Source organism: Trachurus japonicus, chromosome 9, assembly GCF_045865225.1.
Source record: "Trachurus japonicus isolate A0001 chromosome 9, Traja_1.0".
Lineage (NCBI taxonomy): Eukaryota > Metazoa > Chordata > Actinopteri > Carangiformes > Carangidae > Trachurus > Trachurus japonicus.
In genome coordinates this window covers 28,843,783-28,862,834 of record NC_140915.1, presented here as the reverse complement: position 1 = coordinate 28,862,834, position 19,052 = coordinate 28,843,783, and the positions used below count along the sequence as shown (strand labels likewise).

General features: G+C 40.8%; 3 protein-coding genes across 6 annotated transcripts in view; all 3 read right to left on the bottom strand.

The window, feature by feature from the left end:
* Positions 1-3,192, bottom strand: part of bin3 (bridging integrator 3) — a 29,775-nt gene extending 26,583 nt beyond the window's left edge. Inside the window, exon 1 of the mRNA XM_085787167.1 lies at positions 3,084-3,192. Within this exon, the coding sequence (XP_085643293.1) occupies positions 3,084-3,091 (8 nt within the window). The 5' untranslated portion in view covers positions 3,092-3,192. The remainder of the gene's footprint in view (positions 1-3,083) is intronic.
* An 860-nt stretch (positions 3,193-4,052) lies between these two features.
* On the bottom strand, positions 4,053-16,176 carry egr3 (early growth response 3). Of its 4 annotated transcripts, none has more exons than XM_085787163.1 (4): positions 15,918-16,176; positions 14,865-15,040; positions 13,971-14,020; positions 4,053-9,225 (listed from the first exon to the last, which is right to left on the bottom strand). In XM_085787163.1, exon 4 carries the CDS (start codon positions 9,215-9,217, stop codon positions 8,147-8,149), a length of 1,071 nt encoding a protein of 356 aa, XP_085643289.1. In that variant the 5' UTR covers positions 9,218-9,225; positions 13,971-14,020; positions 14,865-15,040; positions 15,918-16,176; the 3' UTR covers positions 4,053-8,146. The 4 variants fall into 4 exon arrangements, with proteins under 4 accessions (XP_085643289.1, XP_085643290.1, XP_085643288.1 ...); XM_085787164.1 differs by having other exon boundaries at positions 13,971-14,017; positions 14,861-15,040; positions 15,859-16,119; XM_085787162.1 differs by having other exon boundaries at positions 15,859-16,119.
* Positions 16,177-16,338: 162 nt separating this feature from the next.
* pebp4 (phosphatidylethanolamine binding protein 4) overlaps positions 16,339-19,052 on the bottom strand; it is a 49,379-nt gene continuing 46,665 nt past the window's right edge. Inside the window, exon 7 of the mRNA XM_085787165.1 lies at positions 16,339-17,861. Within this exon, the coding sequence (XP_085643291.1) occupies positions 17,770-17,861 (92 nt within the window). The 3' untranslated portion in view covers positions 16,339-17,769. The remainder of the gene's footprint in view (positions 17,862-19,052) is intronic.

The window sequence follows — 19,052 nt, the reverse complement described above, 5'->3', positions numbered from 1 at the left end:
AGCGGTCACTCTCTTCAGCTGCTCATGAGAACTGGCATCCACACCGAGAGAAGTGTGCTTCAGGGAGGGAGAGGGAAAATGTAGCAGGCAACCAGAGGGAGAGAACCAGAAAGAGGGAGGATGGTAGTCACTGTGAGAATCATTTATAATGTTTCTTCACACAGCAATATTTCTGTACAGGCTGTCACATTTAGAAACATTGGTAAATTGGGTCCTGTGAACCCAGAACTAGTGTCTGACGTGTTCGAGACCCAGCCACAGAACAGCTGAAGACAGAAAACATGTGTTTTACACAAACTGAATAGAGAAGAACAAATCGAAGCCCGTTGATGGCAGGTGTAGGGTAGTTCGACTAAAGGCTGGCCTGTTATCTTCTTCTAAATATTTTACCAATGTCAACACCAACCAACAGTCAATTCTTGGGGAATAAGACTTTCAGATAATCACAACAACTTGAGAGGTTACCCATTTCAGCCCAAATTGCTCTCTTACACATTCACTGTCATCATCAGCAAGTTGGTCAACTTGAATTTACAGAGCTATCTGATCTTTGCTTAAATAGCTGCGCGTCACTGCCATCAAGCAAGCACGTAGGCAGAAACAAAGACACAACAGTCTTTTCTATCCTGGACACATTATGCACTGACTGGAAGAACCAATGGCTTTTGACTAAAACTGCCAATGTGTATGCCATTAGCGGGATAGTGCATCATTCGACCTTGGATATTCCACGGAGCACAGAAGGCTGGTTGAAGATGTTGGGAAGTGGAATTGTTCTGATGATGACCCCAAAGTCAAAGCTCTCACGTCATAGAAGCAAGTGTGCAGGCCACGCTGGAATGCATCAGTTAGCAGAGCCTATAAAAGACTCTTTTCATTGGTCGAGCACCCCACTCTTGACCTTGTGTTTGGCAGTGCGTGCTGGTGGAAGCGTCGCTTGCCAGCTATTGACTGTCTGACAGAACCGAGTGACGCCATCTTGCTTACTTGATTACAGTCTTCCTCCAAAATGACACTACGAATGTGTAACCTATTATATATTGGGTTAATGCACGTACACGTCACAGGCATGCTGAAGGAGTTTGTCATTTCCATCAGAACTGCATTCATGAACTGTGAGAAAAGAGCACCGACTTTAATCAAACCTCTTTTAAATTCTACATCAGACACACACAATTGTGACTGGTATGACAAACTTTTCCATACGGGTAAAAACTACAGCTGAATCCTTAGTAATACAGTGAAATGTAAAACATGATGGAACAAAAACAACACAGAATACAACTATCCTGGATGTTACTGGGTTGCAATCTTGCCAGCGTAGAGAGCAGAGAGTTTTGGTCAAATAAGCAACAGGTTCCAACTTATTAACACTTAACTCTATCAAAAACAATATAATAAGCCAGCACTTGCACACCTTGTTGGACCTTGTGGAAAACCTGTTACCCAGTATCAAAAAAAAAAAACTTTCACGGGAAACATGAAATAACCTGTAGCCAAAGAGACAAGCCAATACAGGCCTACCAAGAATGCACAGTAGGCTATAGCTACATATAATTATAATTCGCTACAGGTTAAACTATAGGTTAGCTATTGAGAAAGATAGCATTAGACATCATTGAGCAAAGTTTTTCAACGGTGAGTTATTCTTTGTCTCCAGGGAAAACTTGAAGCTTGAGTCAATCCTACTGGTGTAGGCCTGGTAAAGTCAACTAATGTTGTCTCAATCAGAAATGCACAAAACATAATTGTGCTGTGGACAAATAGGTTTTTTTTTGTTGCCTGTTGCCATTTGGCTTAAAATGATGCCACAGTTTCATTTGCTGCTGTTCACTCTTCGGCTAGGAGGAAGATCTCTCACTGCAGGACTCAGAGATTTAGCTAACAGATGTGTAGATCATCCATACAGACTTTGTCATAAGACCAACGGCTCTCTGACGAGCTTCTCTGGAATCAGAGAGAAATAGTGGTTTAGTTAGAAAAATGAAGTATGGCTGGGTCATCAACATAGATTTTCAGATTGATTTTTTTGAGTAATCGTCTCCACTACAACACTGATCCCAGTGACTTTCGTTATGGAGCTACACTGAAAAGGACACAGCTTCAAACCAAACACAAGCAAGAGACAGTCTGCAGACTTGACTGTCTCAACTGTGCCCATAAAACCTGATGTTAGACTATGCTTACCATTAGTAGGCACAATCAAAACAAGTGGCTTATAAGCTCAAACTTCAGGCAAATGTAAGACAGAAAGCCCACAAACATTTAGCAGACCTGTACTCCTGACAACATGGATGTCCAGGACATAAGTCCTATGTATGTGACTTATGTGTAGCAGTCAGGGCATCAACAGACTGACCTTTGTACCCCTAATAAAGAAACTGCTCCCAATTGGTCTTTACTGTACACTGCATACGGAAGTTATACGTGATATGACGCCATGACGTTAATAATAATGTCTCAAAAGGATTAGAAACGCTGCACTGACCCCCCTCAGTGGTTCAGCAGTGCTCCTCAGTGCCAACGTCAGCCGCAGACAGCTGACTGCTGTTTACTTCACTTCCCTTTAAATCGAGTTGATCCAGCTACCAGCTTACCTCTCGTTTGCTTTCACATTGGCTTTCTATATTAAACCTCAGTATATCTAAACGGTATAAACAAACAGCTGGTAGCTGATGACTTGCTTGTTAATGTTTTCAGCATTTCAGCCTAACCATCGTTAACTAGCTTTAGCCACTGATGTTTGAGTTGACTTTACCAAACAGGTCGAAGTTTGACTGTCGCTTTGTTACCAACAGGTAAACAAACCTTACGCTGCTTTTATACCAATTATCGACGTGTGAACTGATATAAAACAGCTGTTCGAAACAAAACAAAAAAAACCCCACTTGTTTTACGTTAGCGGTAAGTTTAACAAGCTAGCGCTAACTCCTCTTCTACTACTGTTTGTGCAGCGCTTCCGGGAAATAGACGGAGCCCGGTCGACGAGCCGTCACCCCTCGCTCACTTTGAGTGTCTACTTTCAAATAATATTTTTCTATCTTGCTAGTAGCTTAAATTAACAATGTAACCCGAGTACATACCAACTCATTTTGAGGGACTTTTATTCCGGTTTCATGGGGTTGTTTTATTATCTTCCGTGGACCTCATCCCTCTCCACCAGTCAACAGTGGAGCTGTGAACAGGAAGTCCGGAGCTTAGCCACTTGTGCTTCCTCTCAGGGTATTTTTTTTTTCTTTATCAGAAACAAGCAAAGTAGTAGCTACTGTAATGTAATAATGCAGTTATAACAGACGGCATTTGTTCGTGTGTGTGTTTGTCAAATGTTTGAAAATAATGTTTATTACCGTAGTTTAATTTCGCCTGTGTGTGTTTGTGTTGGCACGCGCACTGCCTGCGTTCGAGCGCGTGCACGCGGGACCCAAGCAAGCTGAAGGCAAGTGATATTTTTCTTTATTCAAGTACTTACATAGAAATAACAAAACAATTGCATTACAACAAACTGAAGTGCCAGGTAAACAGGGGAGTACATCTCCCCATCACAAGGATATAGTAAAATTCATTTCAATATTCAGCTCATCATAAAAGGACCTTATTATAAGGTAATAAAAACATGAAATAGGCTAAAGACATCCACAACATTTTAAACAAGACCCCTTGTTTTCTTAAAAAAGAAAAGAAAGAAAGTAAAGAAAAAAGCCAACAGAACAGTTATCCCAGTGTGTGTTTCCAATTGTCTGTCTTGAATTGTTGTTAGATTTATCCCATCTCACCCAATGTGACTTTTATTTTCATGCATAATAAAGAAATGAGCAACACCCACAGCATCTGGGGGTAGCACTTCGGAACATTTCCGTGCACATGCAAACATGAGGATATACTGTAATGAAAAGGAAACACAACACAACAGAAAACAGTGAGTATCGACTCCATCTGAACACCATAGTGTCACTGTTGAAGACCACAAAATCCCTGAAGCCACACTGTAGTCCATAAGATGACACGAGTAGCCTATAATATCTACACATTATTGAAATCTCTTCAAATGTGAGTTGTTCTTTTTTTTCTTTTCTTTTTTTTTTAAAATCCTGTAATTATTAATTGTCGTGAATGAGCCCAAGCCTATTGCCTTGCCCAAGGCCAACTTCACAGAGACTGAATTAAACAGTTAAACACAAACATTAGCACAAGGCTGCCTTCAACTGCAAGCAGACTGAGGTCACATTTATGATTTGTTGCTCTTGTGGAGTTCTCATCACGTATTGTTTTTGATCAGCCAACCCTGCAACCCAGTTTGGCACAAAGATGGCTGCTGATGTTGGCACAGGTCCAACATGGAGCAGAGAACGAGGATGAGGCAAATTCCAATTTCAGAGCGTTCAGCTGCCCACTTTTGAGCAGTAAAACATTAAAAAACATAAAAAATAAATTATTCTTTGAGAAGCATTGTTAGGATGGGGTGTTTTTTTTTGAGTCTGTTAACAAATCACTAACATATATCTATAGCATTCACACATTACACAGAAGGGTTATTGTTCAGAGGAACAGCATGTATTGTTGTTCAACCACCAAACTATACTGAAGGAATGGGATCATACAAATTTTTACAAAATCTATCCGTCCATTACAAAAATGTCACAGAAGAAAAGTGACAGAGTCAGACGATATGACTGATGAAATATTGAGTTTGCAAAGTTGTAATTACATGGCTTCATTTAGATGTGGAAATAGTTTGGTGTAGTCTCCGCCTTACTCTGCATCAATCCTTAACACAAAGCAACATAAACACAGTTTTCTCATAGAGGAGGCCACACTCTACATAGCCTGCTATAATTCAACAATAACAACAACAAAAACATTCTCACCAGCAAAGTGTCAAATCTAGAGCACACAAGAGCGTAATTTTTGGTCAAATAAAAGTCAAAATGATTCAGTCTAACCATAGGTGTCTGACAGCAAATTTTCTAGGTAAACATTAAAGATAAACATTTTGTTTTTCTTGTCTACTACTTTTTTCCTGACTGCATGATGCCGAGAGCGAAGGGATGTTTACATTAGAGCCTGCTCGTTGCAAGATTTAATCCCAATCTAATATTTCAGAGAAATAAGGAATGCTGTTTAAAATGTTCCAAATTTAAGAGTTTCTAAGTTATGGTTTTCATTTCAGTTGCATCTCATTGGGACAAGCGCAAAAAAGTTTCATTAGTCAATGACCATCTATGCAATAACATTGTCTATTTTCTCATATACAAAACTATTGATTTACAGTTAGATGTTGCAGGGTGTGTGAACTTTTAAACTATCTGTAAAAGTGCTAGGAGGTCTGTTCATTTAACCATGTAGATGAGTTGAGAAAAGGCTCTCTGAGGCCAAATTAATTGGAAAATAAGTGGACACTTGCCAGGAAGCACAGCAGTGAAAACTGGTTGTTACAGGAAAGGGAAGGCATGGCCTTGGAAGCTCATTTCTGTATACACTGTGTTCTCTGTGGCACTGCTTTTCTGAACCTCTCTTTTGGCCTTTGCATTTGTCAGTCGATATTCTCTTTATTGCCGTATCTGCTGACCGGTACAATATTTTTTTTCCCCAGCAGATAATAATGTTTGTATAAATTCTTTGCCTCGTGTACACCATACACTTATTAATAGTCAGAGAGGGAGCACAGCCAAATAACCATAAATACTTTCTGTCAGAATAGACGGAGAAAATGATGTCATTAAAAAAAAAAAGATGGGGTTAAAGGATTGTAAAATCTCACCACAATGACAAGGCTATTGCTCCTTAAACAGTAATTGAATAAATACAAATGAGTTTGGTGTGGTCTCTACCAATATTTTTGCCATCTGTGTGTTGTGCTATCCTTGACAGACGCACACACCTCAATATGCTATTAGTCAGATGCACTGCCTTTACATATTTTTCATTGGTTTTAGTATCAGATGAAAAAGCGATATCTTATTTGTCACTTTTTGCATTTGCTCCACAAAGCCATAATACAGTATTGAAAAACAAAGCTTTCTGGCTTCATAGATGTAAAGAAAAACAACATTTTGGAGAAAAAGCAAAGTTTTTACCATTGTGGTTATTCTTGTGTAATGTTATTATAATGCAGATAAGACCCAAGAGGTGCAAATGGCAGAAATGAGCCTATATAGAGTACCTCACTGCATGATAAATGAGGTGTTCTCCTCTGTCAGAACAAATACAAGGAAGGATCCACATGTGAAAATTATTGGCGTTTCCCTGTAGTGTATTTTGCTTAAGAAAGAATTCAATCACTTAGTCTGCGAGTGCGAGAACATCTATTAGAGAACAACCAGTGTTTTCTATAAAATGGGGAAGATGTGTTAATTGAAATAACTGATTGCAACTATAATGGAGATACACAAAATGTAAAAAATCTTGTCATTTATTCAGAGAACACATTAGTGCTTCCTTAAACCAGTTACCACTTTAAAGCGTACAGATGGTGCAAATGCTATTATTCTCTCTTTTTAAATGGAAAATAACACACCATATCTGGCACTGTTGTAGTGCTCCAAAAATGTTTGCAATGACCTATGACAACAAAATATTCTGTATTATAACTACATTACTAAAAGCTTTAAGACACATTCCGCACAAGCATTCAGTCAATTGAAAGTTCTTGTTTATGCAGACATTTGTATTTACATAGTGTGCATGAAGGCATGCACATATATGCACAATTTAATACTGAGTTATGGTGCATTTGACATTTGAGTACAAAAGTGAAACTTCTACTATAGCTACCTGCATACATATTTGTACTGTACAAAAACAAGTCCTTAGTTTACAACTCAGTCTCAGTCTCTCTGTATTGGAAAAGATGTAAACATGGATTTGGAAATTTCAATATTCTCTTACCATATGTCGCTCATCTTTTGGTGTAGTAGTAGTAATAGTAGTAGTAGTTAAGTCTTTTTACACTGAAGCACAGACATAGGGCCTCATTCATCTTTTTACCTTTTCATCTTTGCTTTCATATAATGCTGGCTCTCAAGCCAGTGTCATTTATTTAAGTAGTACAGTCTGTCTAATTGTGCTCTTAGTTAATTTGATTTATGGGTTTGGTGACACATGTCATGAATATATTGCATATAATTGCAAAACTCAAGAAAACTGAAAGAATGGACAGTATTGGTGAGCTTTCAAAAAAAGCAACAAAAATTATTTCTGGTAAGACCACATAAAACCACCATATAAAAAGGCAACAAAAATACACAGTGTCTCTCAGTGACTACGAATAAATAAGTATTGGCAAAGGCATTGATTGCTGCAGGCATGTTTGTTTTTATAGGTACAGGTAACAGGAAAAGACATTGGTTTGCTTTGTGTGACCCATTCAGTCATTATTTAGATTTAGCCATATTGTTCAGGTAAATCTAAATCTGAGATCCGGTGTTTAAATCTGATCTGTCCTTAAACTCATCATAATGTGCTAAGCTGATATCACTTTTATGTTTGGCAAATGTCAGGCACAATAATATGAACCAGGTTGGCTGTATTACCACATTACATTTGGCACATTCTTATTCAGAAAACAACATTCAAATAGAAAATAATAATAATAAAAAAAACACTACACCTCAACAAAAACAACAGAAAGACAGTCAAGTGCCACTAATAAGGTATCCATGACAGTACACAAATATAACCAATTGCACTTTTAAACAGCCTAATAAAATTAATGCATACATCCCAGACAGCTCATCTTTTAGCTAAGCTCCATTATAAATGTGTCTGTTTCGACCCTTATGATGGATTTCTGGCTTCTGTCCAATTTAGAAATTCTCAGTAAAATTTACAAAAGTGTATCCACCCCAAAACCTATAGATACACAGTGGCCTTTAGGACAGAACGTGTCAAGGTGCCCCTCTTTGTGTTGGCACTGTGTTACAGTAGCTGAGGCTCTGAGTTGCTTGAAAGAGAAGGGCGTAGCAGCCTTTCCCCTCTTAATTAAACTAAAGGCATCCATCTCAAAAAAGAAGGAATACAACTGAAAGGAGCAGGGGGTGTAAAAGAGAGGGAAAAGTCACCTATTTATCTCATAGTGGACGTGATCCCTTCTTCCTTAGTCTCTTTATGGGGCATGGTGAGGGTTCAGTCCAAGTGCACGTAGTGACGGTCATGATGTTCCCACTGTTGGCCCCCCACAGGAGCTGGGTGGCGAGCTGTGGCTCCCAGCTGCCCCACTGCTCTTGTCAGCTGGCTTCTTGTCCTTCTGTTTCAGGTGAACCTTTGCGTGTCTCTTTCGCTCATCACTTCTGGCAAACTTGCGTCCACAGAACTCACAGGAGAAGGGTTTCTCGCCCGTGTGTGTGCGGATGTGCGTGGTCAGGTGGTCACTCCGGCTGAAGGAGCGCATGCATATTCGGCACTGGAAGGGTTTGTGACCTGTGTGGATGCGAAGGTGGCGTGTGAGCTCGTCTGAGCGTGAGAAGCGTCTGTCACAGTTCTCTGCCGGACAGGCGTGCGGCCGTTCGTGGACTGGGGTTTTGCTGGGACGGTTAGGGTACTTCCGTGGTCTGATGGGTTTCAGGGTGAGAGTCTGTGGCGGTGGGTGGTGCTGAGGAGGGTGCTGCTGCCCGCCGATGAAACCTGGGTGAATTTGCTGCTTGTCTTTGAACGCTCTGATGGTCTCCAGGGGCGTGATGGGTGGAGGATTGACTCGGATAGGGTCCATGGTCTGGAAGGGCTTGTGCTCCATCACACCAACTTCCCCCTGATGGTGGAAAAGGTTGTAGTCGGGGATCATGGAGAAAAGGCTGCCATCCATGGAGGCTTTGGACGTGGAGTGATAGTCATTGCCAGGGTAGGCTAGTGCCGTGCTGGTGGCGGGACTGTGGTGAAAGGAGACCTGATCCTGGTACAGGTCACTGCATGTGGAATAGGCAGGCAGCGGTGGACCATATACCTGCTCCATATCTGACGTCTGCCCGCCCATGCTGGCTGCGGAGGACGATGTCTGTGTCGTTACCGTGCCGGGCGATGGAGAAACACCCAGGATCCCTGCGCTGACGAGACTTATGATGTTATTATCAGAGCACCAGCCAGAGCCACCAATGCCACCTGACGGAGGGGTGTCAAAGGCAAACTTCCCCAGATAGGTCACAGTCTGCCCGCTGCGGTTGGACTGGAAGCTGGATCCATACTGAATCTCTGCAGTTGCTTTCTCGTTTCCCATGCCCAGATCCATGATATTATCTACATAAAGCAAATCAAAAAAACAGATATCATGAACAAGTCATCCACGTGGTTGCTCAAACATGAATATCAAATGCAATCAGTTGAGAGGAAAAGCCTGTAAAAGTGATCATGTGGCACAAGGTGTGAAAAGAAAAAGTCTGGAAAATTCACTTTGCCAACCTATGTGGAGTTGCAGTGACAGTCCTGGGTTTGTCCAAAATTCAGCTTTTTTGCATATTTCTGTCAATAAGTGTGCCAACAAGAGATCAAAAATACAAGAAGTCCAACACAGTTCATAAAGAAATGTGAGCGCTGTCAGACCTGTAAGTTAAGTGAGTGACTGCTGCATCTGAGACAGTGGTGTCTCTCTCTCTCTCTCAGATCCCACAAGCTCTCATAAATCAAGACCTAAACACCCCCTTTGATCCAGTCATTGTGTCCCTCAGGAGTACAGCCAAACTGAATGGCAAGATCTGATTTCTTTACAGCAGGGAGGATTATAAGGCAGACGCCACATCTCTCATGCTCAAGGATTCAAAACACATTTGCAGCAAATGACATCTGCACATAAGAGAGGGGGGGATTTAAGTGTCAGTCCAATCTCTACTTTAGTTAGATTAACAATTTCACCTGATATTTTACTTGTGCAGCATCTCACACTTGACACAAAACACACAGACACACACACATGCACACACACGCACTCTCACATACATGCGCACATTTATAACTTATTCCAAAGATGCCACAAGAATCATGAAATACAGATGTATTTTATGTGTGATTCAGTCTCTGAAGGTTAAATGTGAGACATTTGGAAATAATTCACACATAAGTTAAACAGACAACACTTTTCATGTGCAGGAATTCATACAAACTGGTGCTTATATATTTACTCCCACTGATTACAGCCTGCTGGAATTTGGTTAAAGACAAATTATAATGAAACAAACAAAACCAAAATTATATATATGGCACAATACTGTTCAACACACAATCAATGACTCACTGTGCCATAATTTGCTCTATGTGTGAGACATAAAGAAAAAAGTCAGAGTTGAAACAAATGCATTTTACTCTAAATCTTTAGTCTTTTGAAAGTCTACTGAGTAGAGCGGTTTTTTAACAGAATGAGGGGCATGGAATAAAGTCATCTCTCTTTTCTCATAGGTCAGTACTGAAGAGACCAGCACACACCTGCTGTAAAATCAAAGCATGGTACTTTTTACCTCACTATATCAGCGGTATTTCTTGATTTTTTTTTTTCTAAAAAGGCATATGTGCAAAATGTTTGGTAGACAAATATATTTTTCTGTTTTCATGTGAAATTCAACAACAGCATGCAGCCTGTAATTAAAACACACACACATACTCTGCAACGTCTTTTTCCCTATGTTCATCCCGTTTACTTAAATATCTCCTGTCAGAGGTCATATAATATACATTTAACTGCCCTGTTATTATAGAAATGAAATACGACACACGTTTGTAATAAGTTTTAAAGCCTCTTATATTTATTAAACCGTAACCCTCTCTATAGTCTATATATAAAAAAGAAGTGGGCTGCTATTTATTTTATTAAGAGCTGGCGCTGAGTTAATTAAACGCACACGTATTCAGCAAATCACAGGAGATATTTCAGGTTAAATTCAAATCTTTGTGTTGTTTTAATTTACAAACAAAAATAATAATGATAACCTAAAAATAAAAACTGAACAAAGTTCAAGGGGATGAACGTAAATCTTTATTCACTGCATCACTTGCGGGTTTTCTGAAGAGTGTTTGGAGCTGCATTGACCCATCACCTCTGAAGGTGAGTCTGGACAATTAGTGATTGATTTAATGCCAATCTACAACACTGAGCCGAACCAACAGCCAGCACCAAGACGGCGTCTGAATTCATCAGAAATATATGATAATCTGGACTAAGCAATAAACAAATCAATACATCCGGCCTCGCATTTCAGTAAATAGGATATTTCACTGGCCTGGCATCCTAAACGTGTTTCACATAGGGGGAAAAAACACAGTCACACACGCCTACTAAAATCCAATCTATGACATGTTAATAGAGTTGTGAATGAAAGTCTTTGTCCAAAGTAGTTGAGCCGTCTTTGCGGATGGATGTCAGATTAATAAATTACATTTGCAGTTTACCCCCTTTAATGAAACAGGCTGCATCTTCTCATATCACGGCTTAAATCACCGGGCGATTGCGTTTAAGTGATCAGTGCGTAAAACAGCATTTTTCCACAACCCGTGACATCAATACATTTCCTCAAATACGCCTCAGCTTTGGAGAATTAGAATCAGTGTAAACACAACAGGTTTGCTTAAATATAATATCATATGCCTGTGTTTTTTGTTTTTTAAGTTTTGAAATGACAACAGATGCCCTCATCACGCTGTGTTTGAAATCCTGACATTTCGGCCACGGACTAAATAAAATTTAAAGAGAAAAAAAAATCACACGGCCGACCTGAAAGTTGCTCATTTCAAAAGGTGTAACTAAGTCATCGTGGAGTGTGTCACACCTGACCCCGAAAAAGTATCCAGTACGGGGATCTGCCTTTGTGCGCAACAGCCGGAGCGCAAACAGGTGCTCCAAGCCCGAAGACAACTGTTGCCTTCCGCGCACATCGCAGTTTGAGCCACTTTAGTCAAAACAGACGCACATTCACACAAACACAGAAAGTATTGTGAAATCTTACCTGTGTTCATCTGTGAATAGTGGTTAATAGATTCCGTACTGGTGAAAATATTCATAGACGTCGGGATGTCCTCTTCTGGGTAGAGACTGTCAGGGATCGTGTTTATTAAACTGCTCATGGTAAGAGGGAGCTTCTCCGCTAGTTTCCCTGTCATAGCAGTTATATTCAGTCCGACATTTATAAAGGACAACGCGCAGGTATCCAAGAAGTTAGACAAAAAACAGCGGGTGCTCTCAAAGTGGAAAACACAGGTGTGGATCAGGCGTGAAGAAAGGCAGCAGAAGAGGAGCAGGGATGGATCCTGTTGCTGTAGCTATCCAAGTATCCCGCGGAGGACGAGCAGCGCCGGTTATCCCCTCCTGTGTGATCACAGGCTATTGTTGTTATTAATCTGATCACTGTGGAAGCTGATGGGCTGCTTGTGGGGGAATTTGAAGTCTGTGAATCAATGAAGGAGGTGGTGGTGTTGGTTGCACAAGAGCGGCTCTACTTGCTCTATTGGAGCTGGATAGGGGACTCCAGTCTGCCTGTATTAAATAGGGGGATGGAACATTTGCGTGACGTAGATGACCATATATGGACAGAGCGCCCAGCACCAGGCTCTCCGCGCGTCAGTCGGTGGAAACTACTGTGGAGGCAAAAGGCTCCGACAGATAGGTAGCTACAAAGTTTACAAAATCCACATGTCACCTCCAGCGGCGTCCCTCTTCGGGATGAGCCGGGGGTTCTCCTCTCTTCCTGTCCTTGTGGAAAACATCGTGATTGAGGATCGCCTTATCTTTGTTATTGTCAGACATTACGGTGTCCTCCGTAGAATATCAGGCACATTGCAAGTTTTTTTTATGCAGCTGTGTGTGAGTAAGTGAGAGTGAAGTGTGAAGTGTGTTGTGGCTTCATGGGGCTATTAGTCATGAATCAGACTATAGGCTACTTTTTTTTTTTAATGTCAGCAGTTAGGCCCACTACGCTTCTGTTTGTTAAAAGTCCACCATTACCAATACTGTAATTCTTTGTTGGCTTCACACTCAATCTTCTTTTTGTCCAAAGAAGCTCTGATAGAACAGGAGTTTGCAGCCAAAGTGCTTCGAATTTGTTCTTGGCTCTTAGTGAACACACACACACACACACACACACACACACACACACACACACACACACACACACACACACACACACACACACACACACACACACACACACACACACACACACACACACGTTGTGTTTGTGTCCTGTATTGCAGAACACCAGTTCAAACCCCTTTTTCATGCAGCAATACTGTCTAACAAAGACAGTAATTGACGAAGTTAATCGCTTGTAAACATTGCAAGCGCTTTGTAAATCCACAGGCTTGCTTTGACTTGGAGCCCAACTTGGTCGCACAAGTGGAACTCCAAATAAGGCAGTGTCCGGCCCCGCCCCCTCCATGTCTCTATTTGGACATGAGAGTTCCGGGTGAAGTGGTAGTGGAAAAGTGATCGGAAGCCACAGACGTTTAAAGAGATGTCAGTGGACAAAGCGTCATGGCTCGCTTTTTCACCAATTTGCAAACTTGTGAAAAAAAAAAAAATACCCCTGGTTGCCTCACAACGTTTTGAAAAGTAACACTTTGCTTTTTGTTTAAGAAGCTTCACAGAAGTCCAAGAATTACTGAAAGCCACCGGGGTGACTGACTGATTTCACATGTCAAAAATCACATCATATGTCTTAGCTTTTACACCCCCACTGAACTCCTTTGAGAAGGTTTGCTTAGTTTTGGTATAGTTACATTTTCTGTTTTCTGCTGAAGCTGTTACAGTAGGAAAACAGGCATTTGCAAAATCCACAGAAAATACTGAATGAAATGTCACTGCCTGAATATTCAGACCTGAGAAATTAATAGTACCTCAATGAACCAGAAGTGTAAACAGAGTGTGTGGGAGAATTAGTCTGAATCATGCTCGGTGTTTAGGGGGCTTAGACAAACAGAGCAGCCAGTGATCTTGTATGTCTCATTACCACAGGCAAGTCCTCTGTGTATGTCTGTGTGTGTTTTAAGAGTAGCAGTCATACCAGCGGGCAGAGCACAGTCCTCTCAGGGTGTCTTCCTCCAGTCTTGTCTCCTGAATCGAAAGAAAAGACAACAATGTTCCTGATGGACTTGATTCAGAGTTGAACAACATCTCTCTTGTTTGACCAAAGATAGATTTTCTATGTTGACTTCATCCTGTGCCTCATACTGACTCATTCCCTGAGCTTGTTCTCTTTATTATGTTTTGCACATTAGTGCAGGTCAAAAGGCAAAAGTTGAATTTGTCATGTGTTATGTTTGTGTCATGAGAGTAAGGCTGAAAGTTGCAGTAAAATTACTACTAAGTCCTGTTTAATCACATTTAGTGATATAATTTGTATGTTTATTATAATACATGTACATACATATGTGTGTCAAGACACTGCTAATTTTGTACCATACATACAAAACCCCATACATATGTCTTATGTATGTGTTGTACTGCTTCAGAAATAAATAAAGATAAATATTTCAGTGTTAAATGTTGACTCTTTTTTTTTTTTGCTTTGAAAATGTACTAAAACTGAACTTGATGATTGGAAAGCCAGCCAGTACAATATAATGCAAAATTATGCCATGGCTTGGTAAATTAGTTTAGACGTAAACAACATTAGAGGCTTAAAAAAGAAGCTTTTATTTATTTTTTGCATCAAATTGTGTTATATTGACCCTTGTCCCTGTTATTTTGTCCCCCTCATGAAATTGCACAGGTTGATCAATGCAGTGGGAGATCCGTGGAAAATGCTCCATCAACTGTCGTGATTATGGCTCCAAACCAATGAGAGGATCCCCTCAGGTCAGACTGAGGACTGACTGTACTATAGTGTCTCTGCTCGGGGGAAGCGTTTGTGTGGCTCTGTGGTTGGAAAGTTGGCCAGCCCATCTGGAACACCTACCTGTTGCAGGTTTATTTCCTCGACTGAGAGCCGGGTCACATGGGGCAGGTCTGCAGTGTTTGTCGATGGTTTGCGGTGATAGTGCTCTTTGACTGCAGTGTCCTGGCTCCTTTGCATATGGGGATTCCATGGAAGCACCGGCTCATTTTAAAGCATCGTGGAAAACTGCCCAGGCACTGTGGATATATAGTCAAATTAGTTTTGTTTTTTCCAAGCTTCACGGGGGAAGGCTAAAATTGTGGTTCCTTGCTGTTAGTTAAACAGCTGGAAAGATAACATGTTCCCAATTATACCAACAGTAACTTTACATCCTTTGTTTTACATAATGCTCTCTATTGTTCTTGTGTATTATGTAACCACGACATGAGAAATATATTCTAATATTGAAAATTGAATCTGCCATTACCTCTGCCCAATTAATACTGATAGACAAACACCTCATATTTCCGATGTATATCGTTTTTAGACACCAACAACCTTATAGTAGTAGTCGAGGTGCATCAGCCATATCAACTTTGTCAAGTGGATAATGTGTGAATGAAGGGGAATTAAAGTAAGAAGACCCTGACAACATGCCTGGCTGTAAAACAGTCTGTTACATTGTGCATTTTGTTTATACAGTACCATTTTCTAAAGCCAGCAGTTTGCAGTCAATTCAGCTGCACATAACTGAGTCTGTATATATGGAGTTTTTTTTTTCACAGTTAATAGGAAGGTTAAAAACATTCAAGACACATGGCTAGTGGAGACACCTCAGCAAAAATCTTTAGAGGTCAAAAGGTGCATTTTAAAATTCTGCATTCCTTGTTGATGACGGCTCAGTGCAGCTGAAACTGTGGGTATTCATGTGATATTCATTTTTCTTCACAGGCAGGGCTCAACTCTCCAGTTGGACTGAACTACACTGAATCCTTGCAGTCAGTCTCGCAGAACAATACCAGTCTGTTGAGGTCAAACGCCCAGTAAATAAAAATGTGCAAAGTGGTCAGCGCACCATACTGTTGACATGCATTGAACAGATGTCACACTCAAATCCACTTCGCCACTGCTCACAGCAAGTGATGCACTGCAGAAATTCTCCAGTGAAATGAATCTCCTGCACTTCTTAAGCTGAAGAGAGAAAAGAAGAATGGAGACTCAAGTCATCATGCATATTAGATCACTAAGTGCCGGTTAGGCAACTGAATTGATTATACAAATTCCTTTTAATTAATGTAAGTTTGAATAAATTAAGAAAATATTAAATGCCTTTCCCATATCATCAGGGGATGTGAGAAGTTATTTTTTCACAGAAGGCAATATACTGTTTGCCGTTGAACTACAGCTGTCAGTTTTTCTTAATCATAATATTTCAACTCTCCTGACATTTGGAGTAAAAATAAACACATTCAAGGAAGCTGAGTGGCAAAACCCAGCTGTTTTGGCAGGATATCTCCGAGATATAACGGAGAAGAAAAAAAAACTGCACAGTGTATTTGGAAGTACAAATCTTGGCTTTTAATGGTGTACTGATGGATTCAAGTAGGTGGTTTTTGGAAGAATGCTCTCCCACTTGGCATGCTTCACAATGAGTGTGGAATTATACTCCACTTGCCAATTGTTAAAAAACTGTGATTTCATAAGTCAAATAAGACGGGTAAATCAAGGTCAAGAGCGATATTCGAAGTGAGGGATACTTAACATTTGTTCAAAAGCAAATGAACTCCCTCACTTACTCTGAGCATATGTGCATTGTTTTGGTTGTTTGTTTGTGGACCTGGCTGCTCTGACTGCTAAGTCGGAGAGGCAAACAAAGCAGATGCAGGACAATTTGATCAATGATCTCCCAGAGTTCACGGAGAGGGCACATAGAGGTTTACCAAGGCTGGCTTAACCACCAAAGGAACAAAAACCTCCATTACCTACTCCTGCCTAGCCCACTGATGAGACACCAAATTAGGGTCAATGAAACCACCAACTAAAGATTGATCATCAGAACATCAAAGTCCCTGATGTAAATCCAGCCTTTTTCAGACATCTGGGGTATTGATACAAACCCCTCCCAGAGGAGAGTTGCTGGTTAGAAACCGATATTCCTCATGGGGGGTACTCTGACCCACCCTCTACAAAGACCCGTGAAGTCTGAAAAGTATCTCCTCGTGAAAGGGTTGAAAAGTTTAAGTTTTCACACCATCCTCTACAGACCTACCAGGTGGACCTCTTATGCAACTGTCCAAAGTTCAAAATGGGTTCAATGTCCCAAAGTTACATTCAAGGACACTTTAGCATTCACACAGAGCAGTTTTTTACTTCAGAAAAATCAATCAAGGTCATAAAAGTAGCTCATTGTTTCCAGTTGAGGTGACAGTGGTCAATGGAAATATGATAAACAATTACACAAACAGTAAGTTCCCTTCACCCGATACACCACAAACCCTGCAGCCCCTCCCCCTGTCCTGTCACTCTGTAGAGTATTTTGGTTCAAGTTCCACTGCAGCATCCGGCTGCGTTGTGGTCTCGGTTTCACCTCCCACTTCCTTTTTTTGGCCCTGACGTGTTTCCGCCCCTGAATTAGAATCAACTCTTTCCACACTGAATTGTGATATCAGGCCGTCTTCCTTCTCTTGTCAACAGAGTTCGGAAACTAATAAGAAATCCCCAGTGAGGTCAAAATCTCCAAAATCCTTCGCTCCAGACCACAAGACACAGATACGGGGCGACATCAAAACCCAGCAGCTGGTGCGACAGAGGAACAGAGGAAGTCTCTTTCTAACACAGTGATAAGATAAATGCAGAGAGGGCTGACCTGCTGCATGCTTTGAAGAAATGATGCTGTTTAATTCAGACAAAGGAGGGAAACATTATTGTATATAATTGTGCTGATTGTACTGATTCTCCCTCCATCCTCCACGTGTCTGAGCATCCTTCAGTCTTTGTAGTTTTGGGTGAGAAACTGCAACGTGGCCATGGGCTCTCCCAGATCAAATCTTGCGATGAAGTCCTGAAGGTCCCATTTACCTGTGGGAGCAGAACGACACACAGGAAGATATTTATTAGTATTTACACATATTTATTTAAAATTCAGGTCTGTGTGCAGTCTGATACAACATTGTGTAACCTAGACCACTTCAACCTCTCGAGTTCATTAGACAACTTGTTTTTATCCTAACAATATCCTGCATAAATTTAGTACAGTCACAGTTCAGGCTCTCTTGCATTTCAAGAGCATTTCTCATGACCGCTCGGGTCCATGTTTAAGGGATCTGAGGCCTAACTGAGCAGCACATGGCTCTGGGATGTGAGTCACTGAGAACAGCACTGCTGAAAATAAAACATGTTGCTGTAATGATGGAGGTGGGAACACAAGGACGTATTGGCAAGAAGATATGATTCAATCGCCTGGACGTTTTTTTTTCTTCCCTCCCCTTTTAAACAAACACCAGACGGCCATCCGGCTGGTATGACAATATCACTTCTTAGATTTTGACAACCACTGATTCCCTGCAGCTTCCCCTCCCTTTACAAAAAAAAAGAAAGAAAGAAAGAAAGAAAAAAAGAGAAATTACAATTATCATTCCAAGGCAACAAAATCTTCCAGGCTTTAAACTTGTGTCCTCACATGTTTGGGTGTAGACAATGGCTTGCTCCGTAATCCAGGGAATCACTGATATTCTGGTATTTCCGTATGTGGAGTAATTACATTAACATCTGCTCAAGAATATTTTTGCGTAGGAAAGCTAATCTTTTGAAAAGAAAGCCAACTACTGAAATGGTCCAGATCTGTAGAGAGAACGGTCTCGCAGTCAGGGGTCGAATCTGACTGTGCCTGGATAGAAACATTACTGCTTTAGACCTCTCGGTGCAGCTGCTTTACAGGCCTTTGCTGTCTCTGTTTTCACCATCAGGGAGCCACATTTTGTATCCTCCGGCATCTTGGATGAGATCTGGGAGAAGAAAATGCACTTTACCGGTGCCACGCACATCAAGTGCACTCACCTACCATCAGTGCAGAAACAAATCAGAAGGGTTCATTTACATTTCAGACACAATGTCTTATTCAAGGCTGCGATATTTCAGGCTTTCTAAAGTAAACATTATTGTATGCAACTCCAATCATATTTTCAAGTAAAGTATTTATTTGTGAGTGTGCAAATCATACAGTTTTAAAAAATTAAATGGACAGTACTATCAAATTATTTCGTATTATGG